We start from the raw sequence: 18215 nt of genomic DNA on the forward strand, positions 1-18215 counted from the left end.
CAGTTTATGATACTTCATATTGACTTATCATTGCTACGAGATATTTCTGTTATATATCTATTAACACGGCAATTGCTCTCTTACCTTCATCTTTCTACTGTTTGTTTTATATATTACATTTTGTATGTTGGCTTACACCCAAACCATCAGCCTATATGCCGACCAGGTGTGCTATGTACTATAATCAAATTAGATTAGTTCGTAAAGCATTCATCATTCAGTTACAGCTGTGTTTTTTTTTTCTCCTTGAAACTTGAAAAAAACTTCAGACCTCTTGTAAATGTGTAAACTTGTATTTATTTTCCGCATTTTTATTTCATAACTATTTTTAACATTTTAATTGTATCTAAGTCGTAGAGAATGTTTCACATTTAAGAGCGATTTCGATCAATAAGAACGTTAAATTTGATTTAGTAACTTATTATATCATTTGACTTTTTTACATCATTTTAATTTTTTCTGATTTGTCTAACTAAATTCTTAAATCAAAACAAATAATGCAATAGTTGCCGGCGTAGACGGGAGGTGCAGTACGGAGTGGAGCCAATGTGACTCAGGAACAGGCTAATATATTAGATATTGGATACTAGAGAAAGTTGGTCTGTCTTTGATAGCTTATTGATTTATCATCTTAATACAAGATGTCTGAGAGAGGAAGAGCAACAATGCTGGATAACGTATAAAATTCATTATTCCAAATAAACGAGGGCTTTCTAGCTAAAAGCGTAGAACTTGGACGCCGCAAATGTCTGTTCTGATCTCATATTGATGTATTGTAAAACCTATAAACGTCACAATGTATCCTACATTACTCCTTTAAAATGATTCAAGTGAATAAAATACCGCAACTAATATCATTTTTCTGCCTAAATTACCGAAGTTGGAATAATATTTCTATTACTGTCTATTTTGCGATCAGAATAAAATGTTGTATTGGTGTAATTTGATAGGAGTTGGTAATAAGGGAATTTTTTCTTTACAACTTGTAGTCACGAACTATGCTTTGTAATCATTTGGTTGTTTGAACCATTAATCTTGCAGTGATTTTGAGCAACGACAAATTGTTAAGATAATACACGTTATTGTTATTAAAATCATATAAAATTTGCATTTTGCTGCAGAAGAAAATATAAAATTTAAAGTAATAGCAAATAATATTTTAAGTGTGATTGCTAATGTTTGAAGACACATGAATAGCGTTCATATTACATTGTACTTCGAGACATCAATTAAAGGGACGTAATGACAAGAAAACTGTGTGACAATACCAGCATGGATTATCTCCCATTATAATAAATGTCGCTAAACGGTGGTAAAAGGGATACTTTATAAGGATATGATCCAGTTTCAGCTACAAGGCAAATAGAATATGTAAGGCCAATATTTTAAATCATTATAGCTGGACATCTTGTAGTGAATGAGATATCTTTGTAATTATTTCCATACACACCCAACATAGAACGCGCTCTTATTCAAATATACTTGTAACTTGGATACAAAATTTCAAAATTCTTGCCAATGACACACTTTTCAAGATTTCAGCAGACGAGATAATATGTCAGAGAACTAAGATAAAAGATTGAAAAAAGACATGCTATACTTACACCGCCTTATTCTGTTTATAAACACGAGGGTTCCTGTCTAACCTAGTAGTAACATCTGGATATTCGAAAAATAAAACATAAGATTGATCTTACATACCGACATATCTTGATAAAAGCTAATGTTTTGATATCACGTACATGTACATCTGAACTGATAAGCCTGTGAGTTGTCTAAGTTATTTTTACTGTATGATAAAGATGTGATAAGGATCTTTTAATGTAAATAATAACACAGTGTCTGTGAAAATTATAGCACTGTTTTGATTTTGAGCCCCTAATTGTTGTTTACGTTAAGTACCATTTTTTCAAAATTACCATATCTACCATAGTTAATATAAACATACAAACTGACATATATACAATGTAAGTGTACTTAGAAAATGAGTAAAGCTCTCTGTAGTTGAGTTGAGTCAGACTATAAGATATAGAAGTTCGCAGGTTAGACTCATACTTCAATATCTTATAAGTCTAACAATTAAATGCATGTAGAATCACACCTGGACATGCTGTTTAATATATTTGTATAAAATAAACATTATATGTCAAAACAAATAGATGTGATCTTTATTTCATGAACATTTAAACGATAACAGATTTAAGTAACATGTTCACTTCATATCACTTAATGTGCCTGCTGTTTTAAGTATTTCTTTCCTTGGGGGGGGGGGGGGTAGATATTGTTGTTAACGTTGTTGCTGTTGTTTTGTTGTTGTTGTTGCTGCTGCTGCTACTACTACTGCTACAGCAGCTATTGGTGTTGCTGTTACTATTGTTGTTGTTGTTGTTGTTGCTGCTGCTGCTGCTGCTGTTGGTGTTGCTATTGTTGTTGTTGTTTGTCATTTTCTTCCCGCTCATCTATAAAAACGCACAGGGGATTATATTTAAATGAGTTTCCCTATAATTGTGCGTGTACGATGCCGTTACAACATTACAAGAAAGATAAAGTATGTAGATACAAGGCTCATTGTCTGCTACTATGATGATATATCAATACAAAAATATATATATGATAATATAATATCCTAATGTAACACCGTCCTGTACATCTCTATACTGTAACACTAGCATATATAATTGATATCTTTTATATATGACTTCATTTCATCCGGAGTTATTTTCAAAAAAAAAAAGATATGTATATCCTTTGGGATGCATAAATGTTAAACCCTGATGTGTAATTTAAATATTTTCGGAATAGTATTATTCAAATGAATTAAACAATAAATTTTCTTCAATACCTCAACTGAGCATAAAATCTTTGAAAAATCAGAAAGCACTTTACTCAGGGCTTATATATAAGTTTACATAGACTTATGTCTACATTAGAATATTAAGAAATTCTGCGAAACCAAATATGAAACTTTAAAATTCGACATATAGCATATTGCCAAGTAGACCTCTATAAAACTTAAACAAACAATGCCCAAGCGCCATGGTCACATTTATAACATTAGGTTGTATAAAAACAAACTTCGAGAATCATCTGAGCTTAGAATTCTGATATGTAACACCTTGGAGTATTTTTAAAGTTATCAAATCATATCCCAAGGACCAAAATTGACTAAGCCCCAGGGGTAACGATTTAAATCTTCTTTTGTAAAACTAAATGTCCTGAAGCTTATAAATTTGACATGCGGCTGGGCTGAGATAATTAAGATTTTAATAAAGTGCTGTTTGTTTTTTATATTTTCAGTCATATTTAGCAGAGTTTGGATACCTCTGGGATGCTAGTGCCGAAGCTGGACCGGCAGGTTTAACGTCTATGGAAGCTTATGTTAGAGCTATAAAAAATTTGCAAAAGATGGGAAATATTCCAGAAACTGGTGTCGTAGACAGGAGGACAATCGAACTGATGCAAAAGCCACGTTGTGGTGTAAAAGATGTAACGAAACCAGCACCATTAACACGTCATAGACGGAAACGTTACGTCACAGCACCGTCAAAATGGGAGACAAACCATCTCACGTATAGGTACGCTTTGTTCATGATTGATATCTTAACTTTTGTTTCGAATTATTTTGATACTTCTGATGTTTGTAGATTTTTACACATCAGTGACCGATGCATTTACGGAAAAAACGTGCGAAGGTCACCCCTGTACAAATGCAGTCTTCTTATATTACAAAATCCTGGGAAGTGTCCGGTCATAAAAAGAAAAAAAAACGGCTGTTTGTATTAGGAAAAATATGAAAATGAAATGCAAAATAATTCATAAATAATTATAGAACTATCAAATTACTAGTCACATAAGTTCTAAATAAACGAAATAATTGCAATGCATATTAGTATAAGTGCGCGTTGTGCCAATACCAGTATATTGTATGGATGTAGACTAACTTCCTGGCCCATGCGTAATTTCAATAATTTCAACAACGACCATGCGGTATAAATCTGTCGCATTTAGCATTAAACGATCGAGGACTCAATATGATGATGTTAATGGGCAGGGGAAATAACAATGATTAACTTTATCAAATAGTTTATATTTTCCCTCTTGAATTACTAGTGTATGACTTATACTTATAAATAGAAAGTTGTCCAAGGGATAAGTTTAAGTGTTTCATCCCTGGTAACTGAAGTTCGAACCAAACTAGGTCACAATCATTTTCATTTTTCATTTAAGAACTGTAAAATGCATTAACAGTTAATGTTTGGTGATTTAAAAATGTGCATTTAACGTGAATTGAATGAATAGATCACTTAAATCCATATACGTATATGAACATGAACAGGTTTAGGTTTTTTCTATATAAATACATTGTATTCATCGATTTCGCACACTCGAACATTTGTCCGGCTGGTATAAGTATGGTTCTTGACTCACATGTCTTAATCAGTTATACAAGTGAGCCGCGTCATGACAAAACCAACATAATGGGTGTGCGACCAGCATGGATCCGGACCAGCATCCGCGAAGTCTGATCAGGATCCATGCTGTTCGCTTACAAACCCTATTACAAGTAGGGAAACTGATAGCGAACGGATGCGCAGGCTGGTCTGGATCCATGCTGGTCGCAAACGCATTACGTTGGTTTTGTTGTGACGCGGTACAATTAAAATAACAGTTTATGATTATAGTACGTATATGAATGTATGAGAGTGATCATGATGTGTCTGCCTCAATGTGTTCGAGCCCTACTTCTTAACTTAACTTCATGTGAGTTTGTCCTGGGTGTGTACTGGAAAATACTTGTAGAAGTAGAAGGATTTATTTCTTGCTGGAGATTAAAATTATGTTATCTAATGATAGTTCCTAACTAATGAATGTCAAAACTTTTATGAGCTTTGTGTGAAATAGAATTACAGTGTTTGTTCAAATCCCATGTAATGAATAAGATAATGGAACAAAATGTAATCAACTTTGAGCGCGTAAAATAAGTGAATTGGCTTTATTTTATGTATCAAGGATGTATTATTATGAAAAGCGATATGGAAATTACGTGGAGAGGGTGGGGGCTGATTCGTTACCACAACGAAATAGTTATGCGTTAGAATCTGTAAATGGGTAAAATGCAATACTTATACATCCAAAATTGTCAATTTAGCAGAATGATAATGTGAACCAATACAAACAATCGTCCATTTTATTATACATGTCAGACGAGAATTATGAAAACCCGTTCATGCAAACTAACAAAGAAAATCTTTCGTGCATTGAAAAATTAACAATATGAATATGCAAACTAAAACAATGGAATACGTGCACGAATCATTTATATTTATCTTAAACATCATGTCATATTATACATTCATCAAATTGTTATTTTTTTTAAATGGAAAAGAAAAAAAAACAATTAAAAAAAACATAAGATATTGTTAGGTCTGATGATAAATATGGGGAAATGTTTCATACTTGAACAATAGGATTTTGACGGAATGCGGGAAATAAAAGTGAAGAAACAAGTGAGAGCGGAAGTAAAGATAATGATGCAATCCGTGTCAGTTTAAAGATGCCCCTTGAGTTGTATCCCTATCTGAGCCACACAATACCGGCCAAGTTCCTTGTTTTACCGCTTTACAATACATCTATCGAGGGGATCTCGTGAAAGATACTTAAATTCCGGGATGTCAAACGCTAAATGTAGACGGTAAAAGCACTTGAGCACCGGGACACGCGCCAACTCCTTGTCAGGAAACGCATGATTCAGTTTCATAAGAGGCTTGCATATATGTTGACAGAGGCCCTAATCGTGGTGCCTTATATACTATTTTTCTTTTCTTTATTTAAATTTCTTAAAATTGATAAGTCATAAACTATCAATGATTAAGCTTAAATAAGCTTACATAATGTATTTACAGTTTTTAGCTTGATTATCGTGCCCTGATGATCGGATTGGAGATAAAAAAAATTCTTATAATTTTTGCTTTAGCCTTTCTTTTTGAATTGAATGTTCTCATAATAAATCGCGAAATATGTTTAAACAAATGTTTTACGTTCAGCCAAGTCTTCTTGGTACGAGAAAAATCAGGTCATATTGGTCGTATTAAAACTGTATATAAATATCGCTACAAAAACATGTATAAATCACAATATACAATGTATACCTATAGTTGATGATTCCTTGAATGTTTCGAACAATCTATGGCTTAATGTACTTTCTTGTACTATGTGTTAATGCCGTTTAATGGAAACAAATATGGCATGCTTGGGGAAGATTTCAGTACACATCTTCTTCACAATTTACATGTTCCTGACGATTTGGCCTATGAGAGATGCCTATCTTATGCAAAACTATGCAAATCTTTAACCATCTTAATTCTTGATAGAAACCATATGGAAAACTCTAAGATGTTTTGTGCACGCATTTTAATCAATAGTTTTGTTCGCCTCTTTTTTGTTATGAATTTAACAATTTTGTGACCCCCAAGTCGGGCCCTCAATAATCTACATGAACATCCTTCAAGTATTTAAATAATTAGCCAATGAAATCGAGGCTGATGAAGCTGGTACACGTATTAAAATGCGTCGTCAACATCTTACATTTCATAGTTTGCACACACTTGTTGACATGTAGGTCAGTATGACGGTAGGTGGCAGCACCAAACATCTGGTAACTATTACGACTCAAGGAAATGTCGTTTGGTGAAATATTTCTTCTTCTGTTGGTTTGTATTTCATTTCACTGGATTTCTGTGAGAAAGGAAGCATGTTTTAAACTTTTGGATTTCATCGCGTTAACATGGAGTTATAATTTTGTGTTGATTTCTAAGATTTGTTATTTTGAATGTTTTATTTCTATATTTCCGGTTTGACATCGTTCCTTCAAGATCTGATCAAAATTTCAATGTTTATTTCAATGTCTGTGCATCATTTTAAATTGTGATTTCTAGGTTAGTGTGTTTTTCTCGGCAATGATTCATTGCAAAAACTCGAGTAGTTTAATAGTGTCTTGCAGATTTACAAAGAACGTATTAGCTTACAATGTTCTTTGTGTAATTTCTTTACGTATTTAAAACTAAATTCATCTAAGAGACGATTCAGTTGTAGCCGGTTTCTAGTTCTGTTTTATATCAGGTTTAAAAGTTAGTTTTGTTCTTGCTTGTGGTCTTGTTAATAATTTTATTGTAGATCTGGTTAGGTAACTGCTTAAATACGTGAGAACTGTTTCAAGGTTTCATATTTAGGTCAATGTTTTCTTGTTCCTTTGATTCGAAATACGTTTCGATGTTTTAAATTGTTTAGGGTTTTTATTTGTTTGACAAACGAGAGGTTTTCGTACCCGGAAGCTATGTGTTTACTTTCCTTGTTCGTGCGGCTTTAGTTGTCTTCTTTGTCAACAGTCAACTGTCACTACCCACTCTTACGTTTAATCCGGTTTAAATGACATTTCGTTAAAACATAATAAAATGAATATTGGTTATGTTAGGAACATTGCAGACGACACTACACTACAGTTTGGTCATCTAAGAGTAATAAAGCAGACGACAAACACCCGATTTTACAGGCGATCCATCCAGCACACAACAAAAACACTTGAGATTCGTGTTTTTGTGTCTTTGCAGCGGAACTAGCAGACGAAAGTGAGATCACATGGAGATAGTGTGTCCTTGACCTTGTTCAGCTGGGTTGCGATGTAATAGAAATCATCACAACCTGCTTGAATGAGGACAAGTGCATTCTGTAGCAACATAAAGATTCCTACATGCATGTTTCAGTGGAAACAGCAGATGACAAGGTTTTTGTGAGCAGCCGACAAGCAGGCAGGGGATATACTTCTTCAGCGGCTATGAATTTCGGGAATGCATATCATTGCTGTGTTTTAAATTGATTCATAATCCACTAAATAGGAAAACGCAACATGTATACTAAGGGACTTTCTTGTAAAACGAATTAGGGGAATTGCTTTTGAAAGTAGATGAACACATTCTTTCTTCTAGCTTTGTTTCTTCAGTGTTACATTATTGCTAGAGTCAAGATCTTGGATTGTCAATGACTGCTTGATAGTTTTAACATATTATTGAACGGCTGTATGTTATATAGTAACAAACTGATCTATTGTAAATGGTTTTTTTTGCTTTAGCTCAAAAGGTGTGGTGCTACCAGAAAAACAAGATGTCGACCTGATGATCAAACAAATTAAAATAGTCTCCAGTCTTCATAACACACCCTCATGTATCACAAATCACAAAACATCTCAAAGAACAATCACATGCCCTTAAATGAGTAATAAACTGCAGAATTGATTTCATGAAACTTGACTAGTTCCCATTCATTTTATAATCATGTGAACGTGAACAATACAAAAATATAATCATCGGTAAACCAGTCCATATCTTGCTAGCAGGTTTCCGGTTCACATTAAATCTTTAGTGTTTGACTTCCGCTCTCCGGATTTCGAACAATTAAGGTTGTCATGGTGTCAAAAGGACAGGATATTTTCAAATGAGAATGTTCGTGAAGGTCTCTATAAGTTAGTACAAAAATAATATATTATCATTCATATACAAATTATAACAATATCACACTCGTGTATTTTTCCCCTTTTTCACTTTTATATGAATGTTAAAAGATCGATCCGGGTATATCGACATTTATTTCATACATTCAAAACGACCATAATTTCTATAAAAAAAAATGAAACGTACATGTATGTATAAAATGAAACTTGTATATACAATATAAAATGGTAGAATTACACGTCATGCAGTAATAGTTTACAATTCCAAAGTTTAATATATGGCTGTACTCTTTAATATCAAAGATATTTGAGCCGTGTCACGACAAAACCAACATAGTGCGTTTGCGACCAGCATAGATCCAGACCAGCCTGCGCATTCGCGCAGATGCTGTTCGCGGTCAGTTTCTCTACTTGTAATAGGGTTTGTAAGCGATCAGCATGGATCCTGATCAGACTGCGCGGATGCGCAGGCTGGTCTAGATCCATGCTGGTCGCAAACCAATTATGTTGGTTTTGTGGTGACACGGCTCATTTTATTTGGCACCGGGTTTAATGCCTATGTTAGACGCAGGTCATATCTAAACAAGTCAAAATTAAATGTAAACTTTTGAGTAAATAAAGTATCATAGTCTATATGTAAGGTTAAAACTACATATTGCAATATGGTTATATCAAATAACATCTCAATTTCTTTAAGTTGTTGTGCATTGAAATTGTCACATACGTTATGGTTCACACATGACATGTATATATCTGGCAGAAACTGATTATATTCCTTTATCTAACAGTTTCTACATTTTGTACTCTATACACGTCATGTTTCGTTTAAAATATAATGAGTTATTCGGCGTTAAAGCCTCAAAATACTCACTACAAAACACGTACTCGCCTCTGTTAATACCTGGCATCGTGCAGGCAGGGTATATATATCGGAGTAAAACTGTTACTGTTGTATCCTCTACTCCAGTAACATTTTCATTGCAATGCTGTTCTATTTTTCTGAACCCCCGGGATCTTTTATTATTGTTAATTGAAAACTGCTTAAGCTGGTGTAAGGGCCATACTAAAAACTAACTGTGAGCAGTCTCGAACTTATTAATTTCACCTGACTTTGCTCTTAATGAATTGACAGTTTTCTAGAATTAGCGTTCAAACTATCATGACTTCATGCTTAAAGTATTTCAAATTATGTATATGCTGTTGATTATTTTATCAAGATATCTTGATAACGAATAGTTACAAGTTCTAAGTTCACCAGTGAAGATATTATTCATATAATTGTCGGAAAGATATTTTTTAAAAATATAAAAAAAAAACATCAAGGGTATAAAACTAATGATTTTTTTTTTAATTTCAAAACGACAAAATAATGTTGTTTTCATAATCTTAATGTCGATACACGGAAGAGTTGTAACATAGAATGTTTCTGTTATTTAATACACAAGAACATTGTACATAAACTGAATAATTTGTTCCGGAACAAAATACCATGTTGTTATTTTAAGTAGGTGTAAAATATAGCAATAATCCCGTGTATGCGCCATTCGCTCATAAGGAAATATATAAACATATTTTTGTCATACGGGCATTTTGGATTTTTTTTTTCAAAATTCAAACAAAAATTGTGTAAGCTGCAGGCAGCAGAAATCATAGCTTTACAAGTATATGTTACTGGAAACGTGATTGAAACAGTAACCTGTTTCAACTTTAGCGTGCTAGCTTCAAGGTAACATTTACTCATAGCATCCTGGAATCTTCAGTTATGTATTTACCCTACCTATGCAAAATGTTTCATTTATGGTTTTTTTTTCAAGTTAAATATACGGCACCGCATTACAGTATGTGCTCTTGAAGGTGTCACTTATTGGCTCACTACAGTAAAAAGTTATAGACGAAGCATTATGCAGCAGAGTATGCCCCTCCCTTTACTCCGTAGTTAAAGCGAAATTATATATGGAGGCGTGTGTATGCCATCATCCCAACAAAGCATATGCTTGTATGTTTCCTATTGATTTTCCATACTTTAGCAACATCTGTTAGATCTTCATTTAATGATAATTGACTGTTAAAATCGTTTATTGATTTAAGATGGGATACAAATTTAAAAAACAAATGTTCAATAAAAAAAGTCTTACATTTCAGTATATAGGGCATTTATTTGATTACATCACACTTTTTATCTTTACACAATTCTACCGTTCAATCAATCTAAGGTATAAGACAGTTATTGCCTCACCTAGATTATGTAATCTTTAACTGACAATACATATGTTCTGTACAGATAAACTATCTGTGTTAATGTATGGATTATAACGGAAATTAAAACGTTTCCATTCAAGGTCACGTGAAACGTAGCCCATAATAGATGAATAAAGCCCATATCGCCCGTATTTTAACCTGATTACACTAGATCCAGTGACGGATTATAACGATGTTAAAAATGTCGCCAGATTGTTTTAAATTTCAATTCATGGTGCAATTAGTTACAGTCGTAATTATCTAAAGTCTTGAAGTATTTTTTTGAAACGCGATTCTTGAAAAAAAAATCAGCGGCATTCAACCCAAATCATGTTTGTGAGATTTAACGCCAGTTTAGCATATAATCTCACCACACGCCGACAGATTATAAGAACTGATTGCTTCACCTGGAAAACGATATCAAGTCTTGATAAGGTTATTTTAAAACAAACCAGAAATGTATTTGATTAACGAAATATGTCAGTTACTGTTAGGGCAAATTTAAATTATTAATGTTTCTTGATTATAGATAGGCTACAAATAATTGAAACAAAATGCAGAAAGGTAAAATCCTTGAAAGGGTCAATATATGTACAAGTAGTGGCGTTTTGCCATCTTATCCCAATGATGAAAAACTAATGATATCTGCTGTCCAACATATGATTTTTATACTTTCTATGGACATAAGTGACAAAAGCATTCTGTCCAACTTGGGTTCCAAAAGGATTCTTGCTACACCCGGCGAGGCGTTTTCAAGACATATAGAAGGAAATTACAAAGAAGTGGCGTATGTATAGGTCATGTTCTTTTACTTCATTTACGACAAGGAATACGGCGGCAAGACGAAATGCAATTTATGTCTTTACGTCAGCGGAAATAAAAGTTTAAGTTTAATTCTCAATAATCGAAGGGCGATAAAGGCCTTACACTTATTGCTTAGTCTTAGTACTGGTTGGTGCCGAGAATGTGTCCTACATGATCAAACTAAAATAAATTTTGTATAAACTAATTCACTAGGTAAAAGTATGAGATTTTCATATTTCAAGGCAACCGGAATTAGTCCACTTAATGATGAATAAGGTTTTTTTTTCTGGTGGTTTGGAGAAATTCCAAGTCGTGCACATGTTTTTCAGAGATATAAAAAGTGTTATATAATTATCTGTTAGTGGAAATTAAGGTTTGAAATATTGTTAACAAGGTTGTCAAACAATTTGTGAAGATCAGCAGATTTAACAGAAGAAAAATATTGCTGGGATTTTGAAAAATAAAGTATTACTTTGCTTATATTTCTTGAATAATATATGATTATGAAAAGGTATGGTAGAAATATGTAAGCAGGACTGTAAAATGTTTTTGCCAACAACATTTTTGAAACTGTGCAAAAGAATAATAAGAATATGGCAGTGTTGACATGGTGTACTGGACCTGCTGGTATTGCAATACAAAAAAGCATGGTCGTGTCAAATGATGTATTTAGCTTAATGTCTGTGGTTCCATAAAGTCATTTGAGCCGCGTCACGACAAAACCAACTTAGTGCGTTTGCGACCAGCATGGATCCAGACCAGCCTGCGCATCCGCTCAGTCTGATCAGGATCCATGCTGTTCGCTGTCAGTTTATCTACTTGTAATAGAGTTGGTAAGCGAACAGCATGGATCCTGATCAGACTGCGCGGATGCGCAGGCTGGTCTGGATCAATGCTGGTCGCAAACCCATTATGTTGGTTTTGTCATGGCGCGGCTCATTCGTTCCTGGAGTAAGACAAGGTGCTACACATGGATGGTTTTCATTCACTAACAAAGTCAAAAGGTCGTCGTATAACATAAAACATGTCGATGTGACTCACAAACATAAAATTTGCCCAAATTGTCAAGCTCATAATCAAGGTGGAAGTTTTGAAGTATCCAGTAAAATTACTTCTCAACAAGGGGTTAACTTCAGAATTCATTATTTGCAGTTGGTTTTCCTCTTTTCGGTTACTTTAACCTAAAAAGTCCATTTTCAAGCGTTTCTTCTGTAATTCATAATGTACTTTGATCAACATGTACGTTTGTATTGACCTATATTGTACTGCCAAGCACTTAATTATCCCAGTGACCCTCTTATCCGAAATCTGGAGTTTTGTGTCGACTTTTTTATATATTTCTAACCAGTCTCGTGGTTTCAGTGGTTCTAATTTTAGTCTACACAACTTCCCTCTTTTAACCAAGAGTGACAAATGAAGGTTCATGAATCATTGGTTAGAACACGTTGTTCTGTACACCGTGGCACTACTGTCTTTATGACTCACTCTTTACACCAACATGCTTTCCTGATAATATTACACTTTGCGGTTATTGTCTGTCTTTGGATTCAAGAATGACGCAATATTGAGAGGTAATAAAACATATAAAACATCTGTTACTACCATTTCTTCCAGTAGTCTGTTTTACACGATGTAAAGAAATTTGATCTGAGTTTTATTTACAAACTCTAAATTTTAGATGTTTGAGATTTTAAACAAGAATAAGCCCCCGGTCATTTGTAAACAAGTAAAGGTATCAACATTTGCTAATATAGAACAAAGCTGTTCTTAGAATTGTGAATTATGTTCTAAATAGAAATAAAAAACTCATGAAAAAAGTGCTTAAATAAACGATCTTTATCAATCCTAAAAAAAACGTATTGAATTTCTGGAAAGTTTCTGTGGTTTTGTGAAAACAATAAATCATTGATATCACAATTACATACTTTGTCACACCCGAAATTTCAAGATAAATCTATTTCTGATCCACTTTATCAAATACGTGTAGCAACTTTACCACCACAAGAAAATGGGAAACAATAATTATAATCGTAGTGCATATACGCGTTTCTAAACACGTTTGCGTTAGATATTAATGTATAAAACATGTTGTTGCCGTTCCTAGCGAAGAGGAGCGTCGGTGTCTCTACCAGATTTATACCATGATAAAATAGCATTGATATAGAGCATAGATTGTCTTATATCTGTCAATGTCACGTGAGCAATATACCAGCATTGACAGTACCCGATATTATATTATGTCATGATATACCGTACAAATAACCAAGCGTATGTTCACCCATTCAAAAGTGACGGCAACTTACAGAAATTACATACAAATACATATATACATGTATATGACAACCTGTAAATGTATATGTATATAACATGTTCAAGATCTGCCAAGTTTTATTAACATCGCTGTGTCATCAGTGTCATCCTAAGGTACAAAACCAGTCACTATTATGGTCTTATCTAAAGATTTGACTCATTTCAGCTAAGCATTTTGATAACTGCGCTCACAGTTATTTCTTGCATTCATGTTTAACTCAAGTCTTTATAGAAGGGTTCATATTTCATTTTATATGATTTTATTCTTTCAGGATCGACAACGTTACACCAGATCTAAGTTCTGATAATGTACGGAGAATAATTTCCGATGCTTTCAAGGTATGGAGTGATGTATCTCCACTTACATTCACAGAGACGATCAACGCCGACGCTCATATTTTGATCCAGTTTGCAAAAGGGTATCACCATGACGGATATCCCTTCGACGGCAAAGGTTTGATACTTAATGAAACTTTATTAATGTTTACTTTCAATAGGGATAACATTTAATGATTTAATAAATTATAACGTTTTTTAATGAGTATATATGTACATGCTTTTCTTTCTTAATTTTCCTGATATTTACTAGAACCGATAGTGTTATCCTTATTTTGTTAATTTATTAACGCCTGGCATCTAGCCAAATACTTTTATTTGAAATAAGAAAATCACCCTATTCTCATGTAAGGACGAATGAAATCCATATATGTCATATGTTGAATTATAATTGAAACGTATAAATTCACAGGTTCGGTTTTAGCGCATGCGTTCTTCCCTGGTGACGACAGAGGCGGGGACACACATTTTGATGACGCAGAAACTTGGACGTTTAATTCATCAGAAGGTATTTATCTTAAATGATACATGAACTTGCCAGTCCCAATAACAAAATAAAAAAGGTCAAATTTTGCAGACGAAGTTGAGTCAGTATTACGCAGCAATCAGCAGAAAATGCAATGAAAATAGATGCAGACGACAGTATCATTGATTCTACATTAATTTACATGAGCATGTAAAATCCTTACTGAAATTCTAAAATGGATTCGTCCTGTTTGAATTAGGAACAGTTCATTCAAACTTTAAGGGATTTCAGTATTCCTGTAGTCTGGTCAGACAGCACGAACCTGGCTCTATACTCGACTGATCACTTCCGTACACAACATGTAAACGGTTCACTTCCAAAGGGGCACACTATGCAGCATTCTATTATTTGAATTCTGGAACAGATTTATAAATGAAGAATGGAGATTTCTTTACAATATTTTATCACTCTTCCAAACTGTGTTATATAATCTAGTATTTTAATGTATTGCTATTTTATCTTTTCGCTCAATATGTTGTTTACACTTGTTATTACTGGTATTAAAAGACCACACATATATCATAAAAATTATCATATTATTTAAAGAGCACCTGTTGTGTGAGAACTCAATTGTTTTTATTGCTTCTGTTATATTTATAACGTACCATATGTGTGTTTGTTATAAGTCCTATCTTATTTTCCATACGATTTAAAACTGGTGAATATTTCAACATAATCTGACTTTCTAATGAAGCGTACAAAAACATATGGCAGTACGAATATATCAACAACCTTTGACCTCGAATAATTGCTGATGATTTGCCTCGTGCTCTGTTATGTCTATCGTAAAAATATCTGGCAACACTATAACTATTCAACTCAGAAAGATTTCTGTTTTGGCACTTTTTCCTTTTTGAAAAGCGTATTGTATACTGATATAAAGTTTAGCAAGTCAACAGTTGGTGCTTTATTTCTATCTTTGAATAAATGATAATCATTATTGTACAAGATACGATTTTGTGCGATTTTTAGATAACCGCATAACATCTAAATCTGGTCTGGCAAGACCTACTTTACCGCAATAGAATACTGAAATGTGTAGTTATATAGGAATATAATAAAATGTAAACGCGAAGAAGCAAAATCAAGAAAAAGGAAAAAAAATTGAAACTTATATTCTTATTTAATGAATGTCGCTCTATGTTGTCTTTATTTTTAATGCTTTGTTTTGTAGGAGTTGATCTGTTTATGGTGGCTGCACACGAGTTTGGGCACGCGCTGGGTCTGGCCCACAGCAGTAACACGGAAGCGCTGATGTACCCGTGGTATCAAGGTTACGTTGACGGCTTTAAATTACCCTATGACGATGTTGCTGGAATACAGACGTTATACGGTAATATTACATCTCATTTGCATTCGCCGTCCTTTGACGTCATCCAGTCCATAAATCGCATACAGACCGCCTACCCAGTCCATAATTCATACACAGGCTGTTTAAACTGGTATATACATGTAATTATATAGTTATTAGTAGTTGTATCATAGTTTGGAGACCTTTCTGTTGAAAATGTGTCAGGGTTAAATCGTATACATATACATGCACAGTGCGTTAACTGGAGTGCGGGTATTAGTTACCCGCACTCCAGAGCATGCCCATTGATTGGCTCATTTTTGCTGGGGTTTACATATTGTGACGGCAGAGAAAGGGAAAGCGACAAAAATGTCAAATTCAGATGTTCGTTCATTGGTTCATTTTTGCAGGGGTTTCATATTGTGACAACAGGGAACGTGCTTTTATGTTTGACTATGATACAAAAAAGAAAGAACACCAAAACACTCGGCAATCTGATTAATACTCGGGGGCTACGCCCCCTCGTACAAATCAGATAGCCTCGTGTTTCGGTGCTCTTTCTATTACATGTACGGCTTTTAACGAGCGGAATAATGTCATGAACTTAAATTAGCCGTGAAAATATATTTTCAAGTTAATGTGTTTTTGTTCATTGTTATTTTTACGGCAGGTTCAAAGAGGGACGGGCCTCTGCCGCCACGACCCGACCCAACCCGACGTCCAACTGTAGTTACACCCGACGATCGTGATCAAGGTCGTGATAGGGATGGTTATACTGTAAATCCGCGTCCTCCTCCCCGGGAGCCTGATGATGATATTAACCCATGTACACACTCTATAGATGCCATAACTGTCATCAGAAAGGAAGTGTTCATATTCATTGGATCTGTAAGTTTTGGACTTTCCTACACGGGCACTCTGTAAAATAAGTTATTTCTAAAATGACATAAACTCCTTATTATTAGTTCAATGATATTTGAAAATTTCAAAACATGGAGCATTAAACACATCCTTTTTGAACGAGAATACATTGGTAAATAACTAATGTGTCATTAAAACCCGATCGTGAATGAAACCTACCATATCTGTATTGTATGAGATTTTGATAATATTTTCAGAAATTTTGGCGCCTTGGAATTAATGGGATAAGCTCCTCGCCGACAAAGATTAATCAGTTTTGGTATGGTCTCCCGGAAGACGGCGTAGACGCTTTATATGAACGTGAAGATGGAAAAATCGTTTTCTTTAAAGGTTTGTTATGACCTACGTATAAAGTTGTCGTATTGTTTTCTCTTTATACTCGCTAACAATAACATGATGATATATGTCTTCATTTGCAGCTGAAAATACATTTTTCACAAGTAAGAAAGATGATAAGATACCACTTTCACAAACACTAGACATTTTGTTGTTTTGTTAAAGTTGTTCAGTAAGAAAAGCTATCCGAGTGATTGCGTTGAGATGTCTGATTACTAAAAGCTTTATTCAGTTAAAGTTAGTTCATAATTCACAGCCTTAAATGAACACCAATAGCTTCGTGTTTCCCAAGAACAAACAATTACGTCGTTAGCCTCCTACAAATTTTCATAATGATGAGATGACAAACACTGATAATGCAGCTGACTAGGGAAAAGTTTTAGTCCGTGCCGTTCGTCTATTCTGTAATACGATTATGTCATAATTGCAGGGCTGTTAAGATTTAAGTTAAATGGAAACTTCATATCAAAATATCACATGCAGAGATGCCTGGGACAAGACGTGAATATGTATGATCATTTGTTTTGGTCAAATGAAATTTATACCATATCAATTTATACCCCCATCTAGATACTTTTATTTCCTCCAACTTTACGTCTTATCTTCTGGGTGATTGTTTGTAAATCCAAAACCTTATTTATTTTTCAAATACTAGGTAACAGATTTTGGATGTTTTCGAGTAATCATATGGTATCAAACTTTCCAAAAGAAGGCCGGAGTTTAACGGAACTAGGAATTGACAAAGAAGTGAAGAAAATCGATGCAGTGTTTGTTTGGGCCTACAACAAGCGGACATATCTTGTGACTGGGGACATGTACTGGAAGTTAAACTCTAAGGACGATTATATTGAGTATGACTATCCCAGGGATATGAGTATTTGGAGAAACGTTCCTGTACCGTTAGATAGCGCTTTCCAACATTGGGACGGTGAGTTATATTCCGGTTTTGT

At 34.1% G+C, this 18215-nt stretch overlaps 1 protein-coding gene across 1 annotated transcript in view; it reads left to right on the forward strand.

Moving 5' to 3' along the window:
* The window catches only part of LOC132728448 (matrix metalloproteinase-2-like), a 39677-nt gene that overhangs the window by 15567 nt on the left and 5895 nt on the right, over positions 1 to 18215 (forward strand). Inside the window, exons 3-9 of the mRNA XM_060714090.1 lie at positions 3298 to 3575; positions 14128 to 14309; positions 14604 to 14699; positions 15892 to 16050; positions 16679 to 16896; positions 17127 to 17259; positions 17921 to 18193. Coding sequence (XP_060570073.1) covers positions 3298 to 3575; positions 14128 to 14309; positions 14604 to 14699; positions 15892 to 16050; positions 16679 to 16896; positions 17127 to 17259; positions 17921 to 18193 — 1339 coding nt within the window. The remainder of the gene's footprint in view (positions 1 to 3297; positions 3576 to 14127; positions 14310 to 14603; positions 14700 to 15891; positions 16051 to 16678; positions 16897 to 17126; positions 17260 to 17920; positions 18194 to 18215) is intronic.

Source organism: Ruditapes philippinarum, unplaced genomic scaffold (genome assembly GCF_026571515.1).
Source record: "Ruditapes philippinarum isolate M1 unplaced genomic scaffold, ASM2657151v2 ctg233_1_1_1_1, whole genome shotgun sequence".
In the NCBI taxonomy this organism is placed as follows: domain Eukaryota; kingdom Metazoa; phylum Mollusca; class Bivalvia; order Venerida; family Veneridae; genus Ruditapes; species Ruditapes philippinarum.